General features: G+C 43.2%; 1 protein-coding gene across 1 annotated transcript; it reads right to left on the bottom strand.

The window, feature by feature from the left end:
- Positions 1-1,871: 1,871 nt before the first annotated feature.
- LOC121533738 (acyl-coenzyme A thioesterase 11-like) lies at positions 1,872-13,297 on the bottom strand. Its single transcript, XM_045205324.1, has 7 exons — positions 13,073-13,297; positions 12,800-12,935; positions 12,385-12,538; positions 12,010-12,129; positions 3,699-3,830; positions 3,292-3,418; positions 1,872-3,024 (listed from the first exon to the last, which is right to left on the bottom strand). Exons 1-7 carry the CDS (start codon positions 13,220-13,222, stop codon positions 2,830-2,832), a joined length of 1,014 nt encoding a protein of 337 aa, XP_045061259.1. The 5' UTR covers positions 13,223-13,297; the 3' UTR covers positions 1,872-2,829.
- Positions 13,298-18,380: the final 5,083 nt, after the last annotated feature.

Raw genomic sequence — 18,380 nt, 5'->3', positions numbered from 1 at the left:
GGGTCATGCCAGGGGTCTTAGTGGGTTTGCCATGAGCCGTAGAGAAAATGTTGCAGTTTTAAAACATCTTTCATGCAATTCTACTCTTTTGCCATGGGGAAGAGCTAAATTCTTTCAGTTTGTAAGCTAATTTCCTGCAATTCTACCCCTTTTGCCATAGGGTAGAGAGAAATGTTTTGCCATTTTACAGCACATTTCCTGCAATTCTACATGACTTATACAATGTTAAGGATATCTGAGTGAGAGTGACTAACAAAATCAGTGTGGGCCCCCTGGAGGTCAGAGCCCCTGGGCACGTGCCCTGCTTGCCCGGTCAATAATTTGGCCATGATTACTACAAGTTTAGATAACTGACTAGACTAACTTACCAACCTAACAATTGTTGAGTGACTGTCAGTGACTGACAAAACAAACGAAAAACTGCTGATACACAATCAAATTTCAAACTTGCACCTTGTGTATTCTACTATTCTAACTCAACAGTAAGTTGAGACCCCTGAGTTCCTAAACTGCCCTTCTAGCGGCAGGGAGCCCTAAGAGACCTCTTGTTGCGTATGCCCCTGTAGCTCTGTTGGTAGAGCATGGCGCTTGCAGCGCCAGGGTTGTGGGTTCGTTTCCCACGGGGGGCCAGTATGAACAAAATGTATGCACTCACTAACTGTAAGTCGCTCTGGATAAGAGCGTCTGCTAAAATGTAAATGTATGCCTGGAGCTGGCCCTGGATCGTTGCAGCATGTACAACATGTCACCCTACCTGGTAGGGGTCCAGGTAGTAAAACCAAATAGAAAGTGTGTTGAAAAGATAATGGACCTATACACTGTATATTTGTGGGTCAAGAAGCAAAATAGTTTGGGAACCGCTGGTAGCGCACCCTCAAGACTTCTCACATGTAGGCTAATCAGTAACGGATAGGGTGCCATTTGGGATGCAGATGTAGAGTTACATTACAGACCCAAACTTTAGTATGACCATTCTAATCATCACAATCCTGATGTTATTAGAGTATATTTGTGATTATCTTGTCTCTCTTGGATCAGACTTCACTCCTCCAGAGGAGTTCTATGACGAGGAGCTTGGGAAAATTAGTGTCCGCCTCGTCGGCTTCAAGACTCTGGTCCACTTACTTGAGCCGGTGAGCGACTTGCTCATTTCCGGGCAACAGGGGGATGGGACATCCGCAGCGCTATCCGCCAGTTCCACATGCAGCCTTCCCGAGCCCCCCAAGCCGCCCCACCCTCGGGCCACCGCTGATCAACTTCCAGTAGCATCTGATGGGTCGCTGACACAGCTCCATCAGCTTAACCTCCTAACAGGTGATCCAGAGGGCATGCAGGCTTCCTGGAGGAGAAGAGGAGGCAGGCGTCTGAGCGGGCGATGGTGGTCACCTTCAGCAGGCAGCACTCCTCGTTGGCCAAGACGGTCAACAGGCACACAGTGCGGCAGAGGCAGAGTCACGCCCAGCAGGAGAGGAGTGACATGTTGGCCAACAGCAAGCATTATGCCCGGAGGAAACTCATCAAGGTGTGCATAGAGGACAGGTACTGTACGGTGGATTGTAACTGTTCTCTACCTCTAAATGTACTTTAATCTCATCATTGTCATTCAGTATGATTTCAAACCCTTTATACAGCCAGCATAGATGCTTCAAATTACATTTATAATCATAATGTATAAAATATGTTAAAACAGACCCCTTTTCCAAGCATGCTTATTGATAATTCTATGAAGGCCTTATAAAGGGTTTATGATCACCACCTCTGGCCCCCCTGTATCCATCTGCCATTGCAGCGCTTGTCAAGAGTTAAATGCTATGAACAGTTTTTTGGGGTATTTGTATATATTTTATTCTGTTGTTTATGAAACTACAAGGAGTAAGGAACAAGGGAGAGGTCAAACAAAGGGGTCACTGGTCTATTGTGTTTATTGTTCGGGTGAAATCATGGCTATTTATTCACCTCATGGCGTCTACTCATGTTGAAATACCTGTTATGAAGCAAAGTGTATGTGGCTCATTCTGAGATTATACAGTGCACTAGTCTCTCAAATCAAAATGCTATCACAAATACAGTAAATGTACATCTCGACTACAGTTTCGAAAGGCAAATGGTGGATTAAGAACTTGATTTAAGGAGGTAGAAAATAGCCTATTATAAAACAAGTTGCATGTAAATACTGCGACTTGAACTAGTCTGCTTTTTTATCCACAGTTTGGTAGCAAGAGACAAGACAAAAACATGTACAAACATGTCAGACTCAACTGCATAACAACCAGTTTGCATACTTCTCCTGTTCATAGGGCTACTAACTGTTTAATGCCCAGATAAGACCTAAACACAAGTATTGCTAAGTATTGCACAAAATATCAAAGATGAGGTGAGTTCTATATAATATTATCCTAATGGAAATTCACCAGCTGGCAGTCTAAGAGGTAAGAGTAACCTGTAAGAAGTAACCTGTAGTGTGGAACATCAAAGAGTAACCAATAAGAGTAACAAACATTAATAATCCCAAAACTATTCCCACATTTGAAAATCCCACATTTTAGAAATGCAAAACTACCGATTTCCTTGGGGGGATATCCCAGAACTGGCGTTCCCAGGTCTACCAAAGAGAAGAGGGGTGGATAGGGTAGGTTGTTCCTCAGTGCAGAAGGGGTGTAAAGGGAACAAGCTATCCTGGTCCTCTCCAAGTGCACATATTAGTAGGGGTGCAGGGGCAGCAGGACGGTGCCATTCAGTAACAGGGCAGAGGGGTGCTGGGTGATACCATTCTTTCACAGGCCAGAGTGGTGCAGGGCGGCCAGGAGAATGGTACCATTCTATCATAGGTCAAAGGGGCAGAACTTCCAGGACTATACCATTTGTGACAGGACAGAGGGGGGGCAGGGTGGCCAGGCTGTCTCTGTTCTCCTCCAGGTACTTGCTGCAGGAGTGAAAGGTGCCGTAGAAGCTGGAAGAAAGGCCTGCGATGTCGTTGGAGATATAGGGGAGGACTCCCGGCGTGGCCTGGTTGTAGTAGGAGATCTGAGGCAAAACACACAGAGACAATGAGATCAGTGGTCCAAATAGCTTTCCACATTATCAGCTTATAGAATAAGGGTGCATACACAGTGTGAAGAAGAAAAGCACTGAGTTAGCCTGGTCCTAGATCTGTTTGTACTGTCTTGCCAACTCCTACGGTCACTGTCATGTTTGGCATGAGAACAACCAAAGAAGTTGGCTTTACAGCACAAATGTATCTTGGACCAGGCTAGCTTTTCGCTGAGCTAACGAAGAGCCCCATTGGTCCACCTTGGTGACAGAGTCGGACTCCTCCCAGATACTGAAGCCGGCACAGAGTACTTCTCCCCGGGTGTATTCCTCAGTGGCAAGGTGGGTGGGCAGGGTGACAGAGCGCAGGGCAATCAGGTATGGGTCCCTGAGAGAGACAGAAGAGGCAGATTGTACCATTAAAACATGACAAGGACATGAAATCTGGAAGGTGTAAATGCACTGTGGGATGCAGTCAAGTAACATTTGGGGTACAACCAAATCTGGGTCAGTTAGGGTGCAGTGAGAGAACAGAAAAGGAATGCAGTGCCATTGGAAATGTGTAAGGATTATGGAAGCATTGGGGAGCAGTGACCAAGCAACAACAAAAATGCATACTGGTGATTACGGGATGCTCATGGATGGATGATAGACAGGCAGAGTGTTACCTGGAGTCACAGGGCTTCCTCCTAGAGGCCATGAGAATGAAGTCCTGGCCCTTTCCCCCCTTACTGACACATGGAGTGGCCACACGGTAGATAGTGTCATCCTCATCTGCCTGGACGATCACATCACATTGTCTACATTGGACAGAAGGGAAAAGGCACAAGGTTTCAATCCAAGCGGATGTGTCAATCCAAGGATAAAGACTGGTTGTGACTACTTGTGTCCGTGTTATAACTAGTTGTAAGTAACTGTGTTGTTGTGACCAATGACTGTATATACAGTGGGGGAAAAAAGTATTTAGTCAGCCACCAATTGTGCAAGTTCTCCCACTTAAAAAGATGAGAGAGGCCTGTAATTTTCATCATAGGTACACGTCAACTATGACAGACAAATTGAGAAAAAGAAATCCAGAAAATCACATTGTAGGATTTTTAATGAATTTATTTGCAAATTATGGTGGAAAATAAGTATTTGGTCACCTACAGACAAGCAAGATTTCTGGCTCTCACAGACCTGTAACTTCTTCTTTAAGAGGCTCCTCTGTCCTCCACTCGTTACCTGTATTAATGGCACCTGTTTGAACTTGTTATCAGTATAAAAGACACCTGTCCACAACCTCAAACAGTCACACTCCAAACTCCACTATGGCCAAGACCAAAGAGCTGTCAAAGGACACCAGAAACAAAATTGTAGACCTGCACCAGGCTGGGAAGACTGCATCTGCAATAGGTAAGCAGCTTGGTTTGAAGAAATCAACTGTGGGAGCAATTATTAGGAAATGGAAGACATACAAGACCACTGATAATCTCCCTCAATCTGGGGCTCCACGCAAGATCTCACCCGTGGGGTCAAAATTATCACAAGAACGGTGAGCAAAAATCACAGAACCACACGGGGACCTAGTGAATGACCTGCAGAGAGCTGGGACCAAAGTAACAAAGCCTACCATCAGTAACACACTACGCCGCCAGGGACTCAAATCCTGCAGTGCCAGACGTGTCCCCCTGCTTAAGGCAGTACATGTCCAGGCCCGTCTGAAGTTTGCTAGAGTGCATTTGGATGATCCAGAAGAGGATTGGGAGAATGTCATATGGTCAGATGAAACCAAAATATAACCTTTTGGTAAAAACTCAACTCGTCGTGTTTGGAGGACAAAGAATGCTGAGTTGCATCCAAAGAACACCATACCTACTGTGAAGCATGGGGGGTGGAAACATCATGCTTTGGGGCTGTTTTTTCTGCAAAGGGACCAGGACGACTGATCCGTGTAAAGGAAAGAATGAATGGGGCTATGTATCGTGAGATTTTGAGTGAACACCTCCTTCCATCAGCAAGGGCATTGAAGATGAAACGTGGCTGGGTCTTTCAGCATGACAATGATCCCAAACACACGCCCGGGCAACGAAGGAGTGGCTTCGTAAGAAGCATTTCAAGGTCCTGGAGTGGCCTAGCCAGTCTCCAGATCTCAACCCCATAGAAAATCTTTGGAGGGAGTTGAAAGTCCGTGTTGCTCAGCGACAGCCCCAAAACATCACTGCTCTAGAGGAGATCTGCATGGAGGAATTGGCCAAAATACCAGCAACAGTGTGTGAAAACCTTGTGAAGACTTACAGAAAACGTTTGACCTGTGTCATTGCCAACAAAGGGTATATAACAAAGTATTGAGAAACTTTTGTTATTGACCAAATACTTATTTTCCACCATAATTTGCAAATAAATTCATTAAAAATCCTACAATGTGATTTTCTGCATTTTTTTTCTTCTCGTTTTGTCTGTCATAGTTGACGTGTACCTATGATGAAAATTACAGGCCTCTCTCATCTTTTTAAGTGGGAGAACTTGCACAATTGGTGGCTGACTAAATACTTTTTTCCCCCACTGTATGAATGGACAAAGCCATCGATCACACGACACCATTCATTCCTATGTGAAGACTCAACAGCGCATTGAAGCCAAATTAAGTCGGTTAAGAGGGTCTTTCATTGAGAAACTCATTACTCACTGAGTAACTCAAATTGAAGGCCAACCGGGGTACTGCAGGCTGCCATATTATCCTTATAACTCCTTCTGTGTGCTATTTCAGAATAATCGGTTCAAGGACATACTGTACATCTGGTGTATTAGAAGCAATTATTGTTTTTTTACATGAAGATTGGCATTTACTATAATGGGGGATCCTGTTTTCTGCTAACAATACCTGCGGTGGGCCTAACAATACCTGCGGTGGGCGGTAGGCCTTCCGTGGCAGTTGTTCTCATTTTTACATTTTAGTCATTTAGTAGACGCTCTTATCCAGAGCGACTTATAGGAGCAATTAGGGTTAAGTGCCTTGCTCAAGGGCACATCGACAGATTTTTCACCTAGTCGGCTCGGGGATTAGAACCAGCGACCTTTCGGTTACTGGCACAACGCTCTTAACCACTAAGCTACCTGCCGCCGTGGTTGTAACTAGCGGTGTTTAGTTATGACTACTTGTGACTCTGTTATGACCAGTGTTGGGGGTAACGCATTACAAAGTAACGCGTTAGAATACTCAAATTACTTTGACAGTTTGCATTCGTGGTCAGTAGTGCGCAGGTTATTTTAATTTTCATGTCGATATTTCAAGTCAGTAGCCTGTATTAAGTGGCTTTATTATGTATACTTCGTTTTAATAAATCTGCCTAAATGTTAGTTTGGATTTATGGACAATGTTGCTTTGATGATTTGGATTTATCAAGATAGAATTTCGTTGTGATTGTCACGACTTCCGTCGAGGCTGCCTCCCCTCCTTGTTCGGGCAGGTTTCGGTGTTCGTCGTCACCGGCTTACTAGCTACTGCCGATCCCATTCTCATCACTCCACTTGTCATGTCTTGTCTTGTCAATCACACACACCTGGTGTTCATTCCGCTAATTAGTATGTGTATAAGTGTTTCCTCTGTTCCCCTTGTCTTTGTGAGTGATTGTTTCTTTGTGAGAGCGAGTAGCTCGCTTGAGCTACTCTTCCATTTGTTATTGCCAAGGTGGAATATTTCCCTTGTGATAATTTCGTTTTGACGCTTGGTGCGTTTTATTTATGTAAACGGAATAAACTCTGGACTTCGGTGTTTTACCTCCTGTGCCTGACTCCTTCATTCACACCTCATCACAGTGATGCAACACCTTTCTTTGCACTCATCATACATTTCGATAGTTTAATATGGAATTTCGTTAGAACACTTGGACATAAGCTATTATTTATACATCTTTCTTTATTATCATAATGTGTATACATTTCTCCTCCATCACACATTTTTTGTGGAACAGTTACATTTCAATATAGGCTGCTGAACTACGAAGGCCAAATAATAATGCGCCCAAAAAAATAAGACACTGTTTATTCCAAAATACACGGTTCAATTTACTAAAACTATTGAAACAACTAGGCTATTAGGAAATCTGACATATATCTCGGTCTTGAGCTACTCTATACATGCTGACTAGACCGGGCATGCACGTGCGTCCACCATCGTGCGCATGTTGGTTTTGTCCATCCACACCAGACGCCATCAGGACACACAGGTTGAAATATCAAAACGAACTCTCAACCAACTATATTAATTTGGGGACAGGTTGAAACACATGAAACATTCATGGACATTTAACTAGCTAGCTTGCTGTTGCTAGATAATTTGTCCTGGGATATAAACATTGGGTTGTTGTTTTACCTGAAATGCACAAGGTCCTTTTTTTCTGGATCTTTGTAGAATTTTGACCCATTTTGAGTCACACAAAATCGTGTGTTCTCTACTCTGACAATTAATCCACAGATAAAAGGGGAAACCTAGTTAGTTTCTAGTAATCTCTCCTCTTTCAGTCTTCTGTGGACTTTATCTGGCAGTTGGCAACCAACTTTAAGGTACATTACCACCACCAGCTGGACTGGAGTGTGGACCTCAGTTCATCTTTCAATCACCCACGTGGTATATGATCCTGAGGAGATGGGCGAGGCGGGACTTGCAGCGCTTCAAGTGTGAAAAATAGAACCAAGTTCTATTTTAGCGTCTGTGTGTGAGAGAGATAGAGTGTATGTGTATGTGCAAGAAAGTGTGCATGCAGGTGTGTATATGTGTATGGAGGTCAATTAAGCAATAAGACATGAGAACCAGTGGATTATGAAGCAATAAGGCCTTAGGAGGTGTGGTATATGGCCAATATACCACTTTCTTAGCCGTGGCCATATATCACAAACCCCTGAGGCTATTATAAACTGGTTACCAACGTAAAAATAAATGTTTTGTCATACCCATGGTATACGGTCTGATATACCATGGCTGTCAGCCAATCAGCATTCAGGGCTCGAACCACCCAGTTTATAATAGTTAAAACACACGGCTAAGGGCTGTAATTAGGGAAATAACCGTTAGGAGTGTGTTATTCACCATAATTAATGGGTTCGAGTACCTTATTGCTTTTATCAAACGGTTACCAACATATTTTTATAAAGATTAACGACATTCTTTCATTACAAATGTTATTTTAATGAGACAATTATTTTTATTTAATCCTTCCACCAGGCGATATAGTCTGGACAAAATTTCTGAGGTTGCTAGCCAAGCAGACTGGTCGTCCATTCTATTGGCATGATTGCTAGCCAAGTGGATGGGTCGTCGTCCATTCTAAGCGAAAAAGGTTGCTATGCAGGCTGGCACTTCTCCTTTGCTAGCTAGCCAAGTAAAGCTAACACAATCACATCGAGCAGCTAAAATGACAGCAGACTATGTGCATTTTCATTTGTTTTACTTTTGTTTCTATTGCCATTTCTTTGGATGTATCCACAATAAGGATGCTGATGCATGAATTCGCCTGGCTCAGAGAAGCGGTCTGTCTCATCCGGACATGTTCATTCTCTATGGCACGATGGAGATCACATTTGTAATTTGCAACATTATTGCAGAGGTCGGAGAGGCAGGCAGCACAGTTGGAAACCAAATGCTAGGCTAGAAGCATGGGGAAATAATGTTGAGACACTTTTTTCATGTGGAGATAAAGTTTATGAATTGCCTGGCTGGGCTGTGGAACAGAAGATGCACCTTGATAACTTAAATGGAACTGTTAACAGGCATTACCTGTAGACTATCGTGAATAAATAACAGCTATCAACCAGTCGCCATCCAGGATCCAAATGTACCATTTTATAATGTAGATTGAGAAATGCAATTACGGTAGTTTATTGAGTAATGTCAAGAGACGCATGGCTCTGCTCATCCAATTTCCTAACGGTGGACGCCAGGTCCCAAATTCACTTCATTATTTCATTCTCAGGATGGGAAGAGACGCTACAAGGAGGCTATCGCTAGGAAGAAAATCCGCCTGGACAGGTGAGGAGAGGAGGGAAGAAGGGAGGCAAAATCATCACTGTGGTATTCCCGGTCACACTTTATTTGGACAGTCCCCTATAGATGATCTACAGATGCTCACACTATCAACCAACTATCAATTGTAACTCTGTTGATATGCAACCACTTGCTACGGTTACGGTAGGGTTAGGTTTATGGTTAGAGTAAGGGTTAAACCATAGAGTTGTGCCGTGTGTCTTTCCATTTGACTAGTTTTATGAAAACTCTAAAGTTGCGATCTCATCTGTTATGAGATCACTATATGTTTACAGGAAGTACATTATTTCCTGCAAGCTAACGGAGGTGCCTCTGTCTGTACCCTGGGACTTCAGCAACCAGGTAAGACAAAGCACACACACACACACACACACACACACAAACATATATATATATACAGTGGGGAGAACAAGTACTGTATTTGATACACTGCCGATAAAATGCAAATTATTTACTTAAAAATCATACAATGTGATTTTCTGGATTTTTGTTTTAGATTCCGTCTCTCACAGTTGAAGTGTACCTATGATAAAAATGACAGACCTCTACATGCTTTGTAAGTAGGAAAACCTGCAAAATCGGCAGTGTATCAAATACTTGTTCTCCCCACTGTGTATATATATATATATATATATATATACACACACACACACACACACACACACACACACACACACACACACACACACACACACAACACACACACACACACACACAGTTACTCAGAGGAATCCAAACCGGTTCATTTATCAGATGTACTTCAGCTACAACAATGTGTCTGCACTGAAAATAATGGCTGCTCAAAGCAACTGGATGTTGAGCTCTGAGAAAAACAAGGTAAGTCTTGTTTGTGGAACAGTTAAACGTAAAGGCATCAATCATTATAAACGTTATTAAACAAATTAGAAAAAACGTATAGGATTGTTTGTTTCCTGCTCTCTCCCCTCTCCTCCCTACTGTCTAATAAAGTCATGACTTTCTAAGGCCAGCTGAAAATGCACAGTCATAGTGAGTGTTTTCATATTCAGATTAAGTTGGATGGAAGCAATGTGGAACAAGTCAACCGCTTTCTTAAAGGAGCTACATATAACATTTCCACTTGCACTAAATGTTGATGATATAATGATGTATGTAGTAGTAAATGAATAGAACCCTACAAGGCTCTGCTTTAACCCATAAAGGTTCTATAGTAATTTCAATGGTTTAACCCACTCCTTCCTGATCTGTTCCCAGGTCAGTCTGTACACGCTGGAGGAGAACCAAATGCTTTGTTTTAAGGTAGAGACACATGTCAATGTCCCCGCTGAACAGGCCTGTAGTCACAACACAGACACAAGTAGTCACAACAGTTAGAGCTAGTCACAACAAAGTCACAGCTAGTCATAACACAGTCACAAGTAGTCACAACTAGACACAGCTAGTCACAGCCTAGTTACTTACAACTAGTTATAACAAAGCCCCAAGTAGTAACTAGTTAGAGCTAGTAACAACAAAGTCATAGCTAGTCATAACCAGTGTTGGGGAATGTTACTTTTGCCATTAAAAGTAAGTCGTTACGTTACACCGTTACTTACTGTGGAAAGTAACTTGTTAGTCGTTACATTACTTTTGCGTTACCAAAAACAGAAAACCCTCTGAAAATGCTTTGTGCGTGTTGGTCATTGTTACGCCCAGTAGAAAATATGGCTTGCCTACTTAGTACACGCGGGATATTCAAAGTGGAACGTTCCGCTAAGCACTTAACATGCTGACCACATAACATGCTGGCCGCGTTGCGTGCGTGAGCGTTGCAAAATAAATGTACACATACAGCGCATTCAGAAAGTATTCGGACCCCTTCACTTTTTCCACATTTTGTTACGTTACAGCCTTATTCTAAAATTGATTAAATCGTTTTTTCCCCCTCATCAATCTACACACAATACCCCATAAGGACAAAGCAAAAACAGGTTTTTAGAAATGTTTGCAAATGTATTAATAATAAAAAAACAGAAATATCACATTTAAATAGGTATTCAGACCCTTTAAATAGGTATTCAGACCAGTTTCCCATTTCTTGTTTGTTGTTAGTCCAGTAGCTATACTGAACAGAAATATAAACGTAAGATGCAACAATTTCAACAATTTCAACAATTTTACTGAGTTACAGTTCATATGAGGAAACCAGTCAATTTAAATAAATTCATTGGGCCCTAATCTATGGATTTCACATGACTAGGAATACAGATTTGCATCTGTTGGTTACAGATAAACCCCCCAACAAAAAGGGCCTCACAATAGGCCTCAGGATCTCGTTGCGGTATTTTTGTGCATTCAAATTGCCAATCGATAAAATGCAATTGTGTTCGTTGTCCATAGTTTATCCCTGCCTGCCTGCCCATACCATAACCCCACTGCCACCATGGGGCACTCTGTTCACAATGTTGACATCAGCAAACCGCTCGCCCACACGACGGCATACACATGGTCTGCGATTGTGAGGCCGGTTGGACGTACTGCCAAATTCTCTAAAATGACGTTGGAGGCGGTAGAGATATGAACATTCAATTCTCTGCCAACAGATCTGGTGGACATTCCTGCAGTCAGCATGCCAATTGCACGCTCCCTCAAAACTTTAGACATCTGTGGCATTGTGTTAGGTGACAAAACTGCACATTTTAGAGTGGCCTTTTATTGTCCCCAGCACAAGGTGCACCTATTTAATGATCATGCTCTTTAATCAGCTCCTTGATATGCCACACCTGTCAGGTGGATGGATTATCTTTACAAAGGAGAATGCTCACTAACAGGGGTGTAAATAAATACATTTGTGCACCATTTTTTTGAGAAATAAGCTTTTTGTGCGTATGGAACCTTTCTGGGATCTTTTACTTCAGCTCACGAAACAGGTGACCAACACTTTACATGTTGCGTTTATATTTTTGTTCAGTGTACTTTTCAGACTAACTCCTCCTCACCTGTTCTTGAAGGCATTATTAACAATGGCCTTCAGCACCAGTCGGTCACCAATGTGAGACGGAGCCTGAAAGTGGAACATGTCTATGGTCCTCAGAGTGGGGTGGGCACTACACAGACGACTGGAGAATGGATGTGTGCGAGAGAAAGAGGGAGAGAGAGCGAGAGAGAAAGAGTGAGAGAGGGGGGAGAGAGAGAGAAACAGAGAGGGAGGGAGGGAGGGAGGGAGGGAGGGAGAGAGACTATTAGTCCATCTCACTTCTTCTACAGAGGCTCAACCCATTTGTGACCAATCTACTCATTCTACTACAACTACATCCACATTTTGACACAATAAGAAACCTGGACTGGCAGGTCACAGACATACAGGGACTCACCTGGCTGCGATGGTGGCCACGTTCTCCATCCAGGCCATGATCTGGCCCCCGAAGGTGCTGACCTGGTGGTTGGCATGGGGCGGCAGCACCAGCTCCACGCTCTCTACCTGCGTCCGCTCGGCTGGCACTGCATCCTCATACTCCTGGCACTCACCTGGTGGCACACACACACACAGGCATTCGCACACACACACACACACACACACACACACACACACACACACACAAGAGCGTAATGCAACTGCACTACACAACAGGGTGTGGCATGGGTGTGACTACCACTGATAAGGGCAGTTATTTTACATTAGAGATAAGAGGGGAATTGGACGTCTAAAGCATTTTGTGACCTTCCTAGTCAGGTCATGTAAGGAAAAACTCCATGCCTTAGTTCCAATGGTTCCTGTGTGTACTGTACCTAGTTGAGCTGTGCTGCTGCTCAGTAGGTCTTTGATGATCTCAGCGTGGATCAGTCTCATCCTCCTTCTCTCTGCCGCGATGCTGTACTCCATCTGCTCCGTCTGTGTCCGCGGAATCACTTGCTTCAGCTGCATCTGCACACGCACACACACACACACAGAATGTTGGTGGGCGGTGTGTGTCCTCCTATTGAAGCATGACATATTGATGTGGTTGATACGTCCAACACTGTCAAACCAAGATGGGTGCTCTCGCTCTCTTTTTCTCTTACTCCTTCTCGATCTTCAGCCCTCACCTTCCCCGCCTCAGTGCGTCGCGCCACAGAGATGGCAAAGGCATTACACACGTTCCACTGGCAGTTACTGAACAGGTCCTCACAGCTCACTGCGATGCCCACCTGAGGGTAGTGCCCACGTGGCATCACATCATGACACCAGGCAGTGTATTAGACATATTTTTACAACACATCTATTACTAAGGCTGCATCCCAAATGGCACCCTACAGCGCCTTGCAAAAGTATTCATCCCCCTTGGCATTTTTCCTATTTTGTTGCATTACAACCTGTAATTTAAATTGATTTTCATTTGGATTTCATGTAATGGACATACACAAAACAGTCCAAATTGGTGAAGTGAAATGAAAAAAATAACTTGTTTCAAAAAATTCTAAAAAAGAAATAACGTAAAAGTGGTGCGTGCATATGTATTCACCCCCTTTGCTATGAAGCCCCTAAATAAGATATGGTGCAACCAATTACCTTCAGAAGTCACATAATTAGTTAAATAAAGTCCACCTGTGTGCAATCTAAGTGTCACATGATCTCAGTATATATACACCTGTTCTGAAAGGCCCCAGAGTCTGCAACATCACTAAGCAAAGGGCACCACCAAGCAAGCTGCACCATGAAGAACAAGGAGCTCTCCAAACAGGTCAGGGACAAAGTTGGGGAGAAGTACAGATCAGGGTTGGGTTATAAAAAAATATCCTAAACTTTGAACAGCCCACAGAGCACCATTAAATCCATTATAAAAAAATGGAAAGAATATGGCACCACAACAAACCTGCCAAGAGAGGGCCGCCCACCAAAACTCACGGACCAGGCAAGGAGGGCATTAATCAGGGAGGCAACAAAGAGACCAAAGATAACCCTGAATGAGCTGCAAAGCTACACAGCAGAGATTGGAGTATATGTCCATAGGACCACTTTAAGCCATACACTCCACAGAGCAGGGCTTTACTGAAGAATGGCCAGATAAAAAGCCATTGCTTAAAGAAAGAAATAAGCAAACACGTTTGTTGTTCGCCAAAAGGCATGTGGGAGACTCCCCAAACATATGGAAGAAGGTACTCTGGTCAGATGAGACTAAAATTGAGCTTTTTGGCCATCAAGGAAAACGCTATGTCTGGCGCAAACCCAACACCTCTCATCACCCCGGGAACACCATCCCCACAGTGAAGCATGGTGGTGGCAGCATCATGCTGTGGGGATGTTTTTAATTCGGCAGGGACTGGGAAACTGGTCAGAATTGAAGGAATGATCGATGGCGCTAAATACAGGGACATTCTTGAGGGAAACCTGTTTCAGTCTTCTATAGATTTGAGACTGAGACGGAGGTTCACCTTCCAGCAGGACAATGACCCTAAGCATACTGCTAAAGCAACACTTGAGTGGTTTAAGGGGAAACATTGAAATGTCTTGGAATGGCCTAGTCAAAGCCCAGACCTCAATCCAATTGAGAATCTGTGGTATGACTTAAAGATTGCTGTACACCAGCGGAACCCATCCAACTTGAAGGAGCTGGAGCAGTTTTACCTTGAAGAATGGGCAAAAATCCCAGTGGCTAGATGTGCCAAGCTTATAGAGACATACCCCAAGAGACTTGCAGCTGTAATTGCTGCAAAAGGTGGCTCTACAAAGTATTGACTTTGGGGGGGGTGAATAGTTATGCACGCTCAAGTTTTCTGTTTTTTTGTCTTATTTCTTGTTTGTTTCACAATAAAAAATAGTTTGCATCTTCAAAGTGGTAGGCATGTTGTTTAAATCAAATGATACAAACTCCCCAAAAAAATCAATTTTAATTCCAGGTTGTAAGGCAACAAAATCGGAAAAATGCCAAGGGGGGTGAATACTTTCGCAAGCCACTGTATATGCTCTATGGCAGTGGTTCCCACATTTTTTCACTCTGGCCCCCCATTCCATTAATGGGGAACCCCCTCCCCCATGCCACGTCTATTTCTATGGGCACAAGCACTGGACATGAAACAAACTGTTCATAGCATTTTTGTTGGTGGAGAGAAAATGTTGCAGGTTTAAAGCTTATTTCCTGAAATTCTATAAATTTTGCTATGGGGTGAAGATTTTTTATTGTTGCCATTTTTAAGCTAATTTCCTGCAAGTCTACACATTTTGCCATGTCTTATTTGTGTTCATCAAGAGTTCCTTAACTATTAACTACATAACTATTACATACTGGACAGTATTAATCCCCTGTAGGGCTAACATGACTCTATAGCTGTTGATCTCAATCCACATCTTGGAGGGCTCCAGTCAGTGTCTGCATCCCAAATGGCACCTTAGTCTCTATATAGTGGTTTTCTTCCATTTGGTGCCTAATGAACACGACCCAGGTCTAGAGGGACCACTTTCTCTTTAGAGGTCATACTATGAGGTCAGAGGTCATAGCTCACCAGACAGACAGGCTGTGGAGTCCATCCACTTGAGCAGCTGGCCTACGCTGACCTCGCCACAGTGGTTGGCGTGGCAGGGCAGCACGATATGGGTCATCTTGACCTCTGTGGGGTTCCTGTACACCTCGCAACTCTCTAGGATGAACAGGGGGTCCTCGTTCCCCTTCTCAAACGCCATGACTCTGAAATGGACACAAGGGGAAACATTTGAATGTTTATAACATGAAAGGGACAGTCTTGATCTAGTGCAGTGGTATTCACACTTTTTCAGCAGGGATCCCATTTTTACACCAGAATTTCTGGCAACCCCACCCACCCCAATCACACAACCTTAAAAATCGGTAAATGTATATTTATACATCAACAAATAACCTTAAATTCATTACATTTTCATCTCCCTTATCAAAATGAAAAGAAACCAATAAATACATTTACTCAAACTATTTTTCTAATTATCTTTCTCAAAAACGTTTGTATATTGTCCACTACAATTATCTGTACTTTGGCGACCCCACTGCAATTCGGTCACGGATCATCATACAACATAGCCTTGACCCCAGGCTCAATTGTTACAGAGATTTAGCTGTTTGGTGGACGAGATTATATATTATTACATTTCTTTTCCATACAGGTGCTCCTAGATTAGTTTTAAAACATAAACAATAAAGAATACTGTTGTTGTATCAAGCTCTTTCAATATATTATTTCATTATGCAAAATACTTAATGGAACCCAATTCATCACATTCGTGGAAATCCTAATCTATCATGACTAGGTATGAGGAAAACAAACAGAACAAAACAGTTTATTTCCTGTCTGAAAGCTATTTGGCTCTCTGCAGGACTTGGCTTTGATCTGTCTAAAACAATGCTTGAGGTGAACAAGAGGTAATTCCCACCCTAAACTGCTGTGTTTATACAATGGGACTCATTGACATTTCTAAAATAACTTCTGAAGGAGTCACATTTCTCAATGAAACAAATAACTAAGCAGCACAGTAATTTTAGACCAGAGCCACTGCGCCAACAAAAGTTATTGTGTTCACAAAACAAGATGCTTTACTGGGGAATAACCTGCAGCTCAATTTGTCGTCTGACAGATCCTTAAAACCATTATTTCTTCCTCGAAGAACAGTGAGAAATACTGTATAATATCGTTTTTGGATGGGAATCTGGAGAGACTCTGACTGTAGCTTACACACATTAGTTCCAAAGTAAAGCAGTATTTATGTTCAAACCATTATCTGGTTGAAACAGAGTCAATTTAGAGACTATGTATCCATCACAGCTGAGATGGATAGAATCGTCATAGCGCCATTTGGCATAAAGTTATTAACTGTCTGTTCCAACTCTCATGGAATGGTTACCTGTCTCGTGCTCACCGGACATGCGATATAGCGGAGCAGTTGCAGGTAACGTTACCTCCAATAGACCTGTCTAGTGGACAATAACGGGATTGGTCCCGTTATCAATCCCGTTATTCGGTTATCATCCCACACTCATGAGATAGCTAATAGAGATAGGCTATAGGCTATTAGCGTGTTGATACTACTGAGGGAGTATTAAACTATAGGTATATATCCACACAACACAAAGTCTCAAGTCTGTCTGCAGAGTAACTTGACAGCGTAGGCTAAAAACAAAGATTCGGCAATCGCTTATTAAACGTTTTACATAATTTCCCAAGACAGTAAAAATGACTTACCCAAAGTGAAATTATATGCAGACGATCCGGTCACATTTGCTTGAATGAATGTGCACAACAAAACGTCCGTAGAGGCAGTCTCATGCAGAAGAGTCTGCACACCAGACACTACCCCCTCTCTGCTCATTCCTCCGACGCAACTGTGTGGTGTCGCAGCTAAACAGCTCACACATATCCTGTTGTTACCCCGGTCCCAAAGCACTCATAGGCGGCCCAGTCCTCGCGCAGCAGTCCCTCCCAGCTGCAGTCAGAGCAGGAGATGTTCACCCCTCCGCGTCCAGACTGCAAATGAATCGCGCATGCGGGAAGCCGCCGCTGGCTGATCCCGCCCTGCCTTTCATTCAGGGCGGGATGTAAATGTAGGGTGTTTTTACTCACTTTTTGTCTCTCCCACGACGTTATTCCTCTCTCCTACAGCATCCATCACAATTACAATCACATGGCCAATTATGCAAATTAGGTGATTACGTCATTTAGCGACTACTAGCGAATTTTAGGACAGCCAATAGCTACTTTTCTTACTGAGGAGTTGGCAACACTGAGTCTGTATAATGCTGTTGCATTTATTGGAAGTCCATGCAAGGCATGACCCAGCGCCCCTGCAGATATGGAGCAAGGACATTGCCACCTGTGCCATAGGTCCAGACCTATTGGCTGGTTCCATGGGAGGTAACACTATTCCTCCTCTCTCCCGAAGTGTTCCATATACAAACCCCAATGTGAACAGTGGACACTTCCATCAAAAGGCTTAGGCCCTATGTAAATTTACATTTCAGTAATTTAGCAGATGCTCTTATCCAGAGATAATTTACAGGAGCTATTAGGGTTAAGTGCCTTGCTCAAGGGAACTTGGACTGGTTTTTCACCAAGTCGGCTCGGTGAATCGAACCAGCGACCTTTCGGTTACTGGCCTACTAGGCCTACTACCACCAATGTAGCGATTGAGAGCAAACAACCCAAATGTGGCTTAATCCAGATCCAATGACCCTGTACTGAATGAGCGAACTATCAACTGTGCCATTGGGGTTCAGACCTCTTGACCGAGGCTGTGGTAGCATAGACACACATGAATCATGCGTTCAAAAAAATCTGTTTAGTCTGTTTGGGAGGAAAGAAGTCCTATACATCAAATTTAAAAAATGGAAACGTGGATAGAGCCCTTTATTTATGCAGATGGTGAATTCAT

The sequence above is a fragment of the Coregonus clupeaformis genome, chromosome 20 (assembly GCF_020615455.1).
Source record: "Coregonus clupeaformis isolate EN_2021a chromosome 20, ASM2061545v1, whole genome shotgun sequence".
NCBI classification, from domain to species: domain Eukaryota; kingdom Metazoa; phylum Chordata; class Actinopteri; order Salmoniformes; family Salmonidae; genus Coregonus; species Coregonus clupeaformis.
Note: the sequence above shows the minus strand (reverse complement) of the source record. Positions and strands in the feature narration are given on the sequence as shown.

Excerpts from the sequence above, each read along its gene's own strand:
- LOC121533738 (XM_045205324.1), bottom strand. The coding sequence starts at position 13,222 with ATGCCACGTGGGCACTACCCTCAGGTGGGCATCGCAGTGAGCTGTGAG. Across the intron at positions 12,539-12,799 it reads CAGCAGCACAGCTCAACTAG|GTGAGTGCCAGGAGTATGAG; the intron begins GTACAGTACACA and ends GTGTGCCACCAG. Across the intron at positions 3,831-12,009 it reads AATAATGCCTTCAAGAACAG|ACAATGTGATGTGATCGTCC; the intron begins GTGAGGAGGAGT and ends TGTCCAATGTAG.